This window comes from Syzygium oleosum, unplaced genomic scaffold, assembly GCF_021117445.2.
Source record: "Syzygium oleosum isolate NSW1041296 unplaced genomic scaffold, Sole_v2.1 Sole_v2.11, whole genome shotgun sequence".
Taxonomy (NCBI): Eukaryota; Viridiplantae; Streptophyta; class Magnoliopsida; order Myrtales; family Myrtaceae; genus Syzygium; species Syzygium oleosum.
In genome coordinates this window covers 3,201,728-3,208,200 of record NW_026607495.1, presented here as the reverse complement: position 1 = coordinate 3,208,200, position 6,473 = coordinate 3,201,728, and the positions used below count along the sequence as shown (strand labels likewise).

At 40.3% G+C, this 6,473-nt stretch overlaps 1 protein-coding gene across 1 annotated transcript; it reads right to left on the bottom strand.

Annotated features, from left to right (window-relative positions):
• Positions 1–1,340: 1,340 nt before the first annotated feature.
• Positions 1,341–5,631, bottom strand: LOC115691586 (cysteine-rich receptor-like protein kinase 10). The gene is made up of 7 exons (XM_030618273.2): positions 4,712–5,631; positions 3,579–3,716; positions 3,342–3,463; positions 3,004–3,214; positions 2,489–2,726; positions 2,130–2,280; positions 1,341–2,043 (listed from the first exon to the last, which is right to left on the bottom strand). The coding sequence occupies exons 1-7, from the start codon at positions 5,520–5,522 to the stop codon at positions 1,717–1,719; spliced, it is 1,998 nt and encodes a 665-aa protein (XP_030474133.1). The 5' UTR covers positions 5,523–5,631; the 3' UTR covers positions 1,341–1,716.
• Between the last annotated feature and the right edge of the window lie 842 nt (positions 5,632–6,473).

Below are 6,473 nucleotides of genomic sequence, written 5' to 3'. Positions count from 1 at the left end.
GTCATTTGTCTAGGTCAATTGCGTGTGCTTGCATTCTCTCCTTGAGTGGGAGGACTTGACCAACAGAAGTCGAGATGCATGTAACTTTAACATCTCAGTTTCAGACAGAGAGCGCTTTGTGACCCTTCGAGGCTCTGTACTTTCTGAGGCGAAATCAAAGATTGATGATGAACTAGTATCGAGAAAAGGCAAAAGAACACTACAAGTGCCATAACTTGTGTACGGCGCTAATTTTGGTGCCATAAGTTTTTTTTGGATCACTTTAGTGCTAATTTTTTTTAAAAACGATCACTTAAGTGCTAAAATGTTTGAAAAACGATCACTTAAGTGCCAATTCCAGTGCTGTACACAATTTTTCGCCAGAAATCCGACGTGGCATTTTTTTTTATTAATTTCTGAAGCTGACGTGGCTCGCCGGAGATTGGCACTTAAGTGATCGTTTTTCAAAAATTTTAGCACTTAAATGATCATTTTTAAAAATTTTTAGCACTTAAGTGATCGTTTTTCAAAAATTTTAGCACTGAAGTGATCCAAAAAAAACTTATGATACTTAATTGATCGTTTTTCCTCCGACTTGGCACCAAAGTGATCCGAAAAAAAGTTATAGCACCAAAGTGATCTCCGTACACAAGTTATGGCACTTATATTGTCCTTTTGCCATCGAGAAAATATTACATACAACTGCGGTGCCACCTCTTCCATGCAATAGTCCATTCATGTGGCGACACATGTCCAATGTGGGCCCCATCACTTTCAAAAGCTATTGGAGCACTTGCCGTTCAAAGAGGTTCTTGTTGACCTAGTTCAACTCATTGGAGGCCACGGCTAAAATCTCTGATAAAGAAGAAAATATTTGGTGCATTCAATACTCCACGTAAAATATGCATTGAATCATCCAGAGATGGGCACATGGCCATAATAGGCCCACTTTTCATATCCTCGCTCTCTCCTTTCTTTTTCTTTCTTTTTGAGTTTTTGACTTTTCCTTCTTCTTTTAATGTTAGTTAGGTCCCACAGAGGCGGACCCAACCAACATGTGCATGGCACATGTGGAGTGCCAAACGAGGAAAAATTGCAACATCTCATCAAAGTTAGAGGAAATAAAGTTATTACCCTTACGAATTTTAATTATATAAAGATGATTAATTTCCTAAGACGTGAGAGTTAATATATACTTGAGCTAAAATAGGAATTCAGTAAAAATTCACTCGGTCTCCCACTCTCTCTCTCTTTTAAGTATTTCACCCACAACAAGACATAGAGGGGGGCACAAAAGAGACTGAGAGTAGAGAGTAAAGGAAGACCCCACGGCTCCACTTTTACGGAAGAGGAGGAGGAAATATTCTCCACAGCCAAAATTCATCCATTGAGTCCAAAATTCTAGAGATTGAGAACACATGGTCTCAATAAAAGAGAGATGGTGGACATCACAGAGGGGATCCCTTGGTGCGCTGAGTCCTCCATCGTCCACACTTAAATGATATTGACTGAAAACACACACATTCGAAGGAAGAACCTAACAATTTGGCGCAGTGGTGTTATTTCCTCAACAGGAGAAGCCGCTATATACATCATGCGCATGATCCCATGGCAGCTAGCAGCCTAGTTTCGAAAAACATAGGTGTTTTTTTTATTGTTCATTAATATGTGGAAGGCCACGGATCTCAAGGTCTTTGTGAGACTATCATAAAGAAAGACTTTCACTCACATCACGATTCACCGAGGGTCCACTTCAGTAACCGACATTTCATTGATCGACCACGGCATAGACCTACTGGTGGATTCGTCCGGTTCAAGCTCTTTTGACTGTCTCTCTGTGCGCCTTTGGAGGAAGAAGGCTGGTTGTCGAGGCTTTGGAAGGTTAACTGAGTGGCTGCTCAACATAAGGACTATGCTTGCCATGGTGGGTCTATCAGCTGGATCTTCCTGAACGCCTAGTAAACCAATGTGGAGGCATCTAAGCACTTCATCTATTGAATATATGTCACCAATGAACTGATCTAACAATTCAAGCGGTGTACCAGCTCTCCAATTCTTCCACGCCTGTAAAATTATTTCAGCGGAGGAATTTCAACTTAATTAGATCGGTGCAGCGTAATATATGTCGTAATAGCACAGATGCAACTTACAAAGCTGGCGAGATTTTCATCCCCGTCTGATTGGAAGAAGTAGCTATTCTTCTTGCCGCTAATGATCTCTAGGATTAGAACACCGAAACTGTAGACATCGGACTTCTCTGAGATTTGCCCACGCATTGCATACTCAGGAGACAAGTAACCACTACAAAGAAAAATACACCGACAGTAGCATCCATTATGTAATTATAAGTTGATAAAATGAGCAACTTGCGAATGAACCACACTGATGAATATACTATGAATTGGCCAAATATGAGCATGGTGTTGTTTCTAATTCATAGATCAACCATATAAACAAGATCATATAAACAAGAAATTATCATTCATCTAAGAAAGAATTTGAGACTTACAAGGTCCCCACAATTTTCTTAGTGTTTGCTTGAGTTTGATCAACTCCGAAAATCCTAGCCATGCCGAAATCTGAAATCTTCGGGTTCATATCACGGTCTAATAGGATATTGCTTGGTTTTAGATCACGATGAATGATTCGGAGTCTAGAATCTTCGTGCAGATAAAGTATTCCTCGAGCAATTCCAGATATTATCTTGTAACGTCTTGACCAATCCAATTGCTTTCTCTTATCAGGATCTGCATAGTTACACAATTAGAACCCAATTATTCTTAGTTGGTAAATCCTCAAAGAACTTTCATCATGTTCCCCAAAAGCTAGTGAGAGTTTCAACTCTAAGTTTATGCTAATCACTCGTACAGTCTCTTCCACATAGAAAATGACAACTTAAGAGTCTATTGAAGGGTGTGACAAAAGCTAGTGAGAGTTTCAACTCTAAGTTTATGCCAATCACTCATACAGTCTCTTCCACATGGAAAATGACTACTTAAGAGTCTATTGAAGGGTGTGACGTACCAAATAAAAAGTAGTCAAGACTCTTGTTCGGCACAAACTCATAGACAAGTATCTTCTCTTCTCCCTCTAAGCAAAATCCGAGCAGCCGCACAAGGTTTCGATGTTGAAGCTTCGCTACCAAAACAACCTCATTCTTGAATTCTCCAACACCTTGTCCTGAGCTTTTTGATAGCCTCTTCACAGCTATTTCTTGTCCATTCGGAAGCCTGCCCTGAAAATTTTTAATTTGGTTGCTTGACTACACATGAATAGCTTCTGACCACATCTTCACATAACAAACATCAACGATATTCAAAGATTTTTATAAAGCATATATCAATATTTCTAACTGATAATACCTGGAAAACGTCACCGAATCCGCCCTGACCCAACTTGTTTCGATGAGAGAAATTGTTTGTGGCAGCTTGTATAGTAGCTAAATGGTATTGCAAGGACTCTGCAGTTGTAATTTCACTTGCGCCTACACCACGAAACAACAGGAGATAGTCATTCACCGGAAGAATAGAACTATGTATCTCGTGTACGCAGTTTTGAAATTCTGAGTATAAGGCATATGCATGAACGTATTTACGTACCCCCTTCTGCTTGGACAACTTCATATGTCTTTGTTGTTTTACTCTGACGCCAACAGCAAGCGACAGAGAGAAGTACGATAGCAACACCAACTGGAATGGCCACGGCAATGATTATCGTGGTCGATTTATTGCTTTTGCCTGCATATGTGCAACCATCTCAAGGAATGCATTGTATTTCAGAAATTCGAATTGCTAATTTGCTCCTACAGGTCGGAGCAAATCTAAGAAACAGATTCAAAAACAGTACAGACACATTTAAATAAACGATTCTGCTATCTGCAGGCATGGGATTTTATCTTGTAAAAAATGTCCTGCTTCAAGTGCAAATGTCTAGAAGAGTAATGTGGAACTCCATTATCTGTCCATCTCACATTGTGTTTTTCCTGTTCTAATTCTTATATCTTAGGATGCCACCAATTATAAATTTCGTATAAGCGACTAACTTGACTGAATGTCCATTAGAATGTCCCATGAGATTGAGACAATTCCCTGATCCAATTGGGAAAGTTTGCTCCTAAAATGTACCTCATCTTGACTTGATGGGACCGAAGACTAGAATGAAGCATTAAAGGTAAAGAAAAACTTGAAAAAAAGAAGAAGAAAGAAGATAAGAAAAGAATGTAAAACATGTAAGTAATTAGTTGAGAAAGGCATAATTTGCCAGGCAAAAGCGACATACCAACTAAAGTAAAATCTTAAAAATCAAAGGTACAACACCAAAAGAATATGCTGCCAATATCCATGGCTGAATTTTTATAAGCGTTTTGTTAACAGGTGCCTCAATTGTTAAGTATATATTATAAACAACTAATCAGTATAATACACGAAAAACAGTGCATTTAAAATTATAAACTTTCTTTACTTGATTGCTTAACAAGTCCTTAGGGAATTTTTGGATTAAATCAATTATTTGATTCAATAACGAAAACTCTATCATAAGTCCTAACCAGCAAAAACAACCACATTCGTCCTAAAAATATTACAATAAGAATAGCTGGACAGAAATTTATCTACCGGATACTAAATATACAGGTCAGGATGGACATAAATCACCACTACAATCTATGAACAAATATAACTTTCATTGAGCTTTCATGGCTAAATCCATCTCCTCGATTCAATCAAACACGTACCTTTGGGTTCGTTCACCGGAGCAGGAGGAGGAGGAGAAGGAAGCAGGGGCACCGCCGCCACAGCCGAGGCATTATAAAAGGGGTACAGCTCGAACCTTACTCCGCAGGTCGGAGTGAACGACCTCCCTCCTTGCTTTCCCTGAGGTAGATTTGCGATCACCGCCCGGAGGCACGTGTTGCAGTCGGAGCCCTTCAAGTCCGACGTGCACTGTGCTAGTGCGTACAGCTTCCGCGAGCTCGTGAAGCTCGCCTCCACAACCGCAAACTTCTTCCCGGATTCGCTGCCCGAAGCCCTCCCTGCCACGTCGTTCATGGCATCTCCTAGCAGCTTCACGAACCGATCTGGTTCGGCGACGTCCCCGGCGTCCGGCATCGTGTATATAGGCACGGTCTCCATCACCGAGTAAACGGACTCGTCCGAGTACCTCAACATGCACTCGTCGTACCAGATCACGGAGGATCTCCTGTCGGGGCATCGTCGGAGGATGTCTTCTGTTCCGGTAGCCACGCACTCCCTGCACGTGGCGGTGCCGACGTCACTGCGGCAGAGGAAGAGCCCATAGGCACGGTCGGGAAGGTCTTTGCCGGCGGTGGCGTTGGCGAAGCCATCGGTGCTGTTGGTGGCGGCGGAGGAGAGGGAAGAGAGGAGGGTCTTGAGGTTGGATTGGTAGGTGGAGTTGGGAGCGAAGAGCGTGGAGTCCGGGCAGTAATGCTGTAGATAAGCAGGTGCAGCTTCTGTAGTATGGCAGTGATCGCTGAGGAAATTGAGAAAGAAGAAGACGGCGAGGGAGAGGATGAAGCGAAAATTCATGGTCTGATGATATTGGTTTGCCTCCGGGACCGAGCATAGAAAAATTGTCGAAAGAGGAAAAGAGTTGGGAAAATGTTTTAGGGGTAATGAACGCAACCTAAGTAGTTGTTTCAGTGACGTGACCGTAATTCGGGCTAAATTCACTCGAAATCGTACTAATACTAAGGGAGGATCCAAGTGAGATGACGATTGTGTGGCCCAGAAAAAAAGTTGAGACGACAGTTTCAATTGGGCAACGAAAGAAAGGGTTTAATAAGACTTAAATGGATGAAAATTTATCACGACATTGGGTAAGTATAAGCTTTAATCATATTTCTTAACAGACGAAGCTTTGCCGCTTTATATATATATATATATATATATATATATATATATATATATATATATGTGCGTGTGTGTGTGCGTGTGTGTGTAAGTGAAACGTTGATGTTTGAGCTGTTTTTGATAATCACTTTAGCAAATCTTTAACCCTAACAAATCTCTAATTCTACATCTGTAATTGTTTTGCTTATTTTAATTCCAATAATTATGAACCGTACTACCTAGGACAACTAGCCAAGACTAAGGATCATAGAGCATTCTATGTGCCACATGCAAAATGACAGATGGCCATACCGCACATCTGATAAGTCTTGAAGAAAAATATGTGTCCATGTATTGCATTGTCAAGAATAATGACATAAATAAATATTAGATTGACATGTAGTCGAATTAGCTATATTTGGTAATGCTAACTAGGACTTCAAGTTGTTAATTTCTATAACAGGTGTTACAATCCAATTAGTATGTGTCTTTGACTCCTTGTGTTTTTGAATCTCCTTATTCCAACAATAAACCAATAAAATTCTATATATTTATTCTCAGAGAAAGAAATATTTTAGTTCTCAAATTACAAATTGTATAGTGCATATTTTCCCAAGATATTAACAATTCTCTTTGTGATATATTGTT

Coding starts and splice junctions, on each gene's coding strand:
- LOC115691586 (XM_030618273.2), bottom strand. CDS start 5,522: ATGAATTTTCGCTTCATCCTCTCCCTCGCCGTCTTCTTCTTTCTCAAT. Junction 3,215..3,341: donor GATTCGGTGACGTTTTCCAG/GTATTATCAGTT, acceptor AAAAATTTTCAG/GGCAGGCTTCCGAATGGACA. Junction 2,727..3,003: donor TCTTGACTACTTTTTATTTG/GTACGTCACACC, acceptor GTAACTATGCAG/ATCCTGATAAGAGAAAGCAA.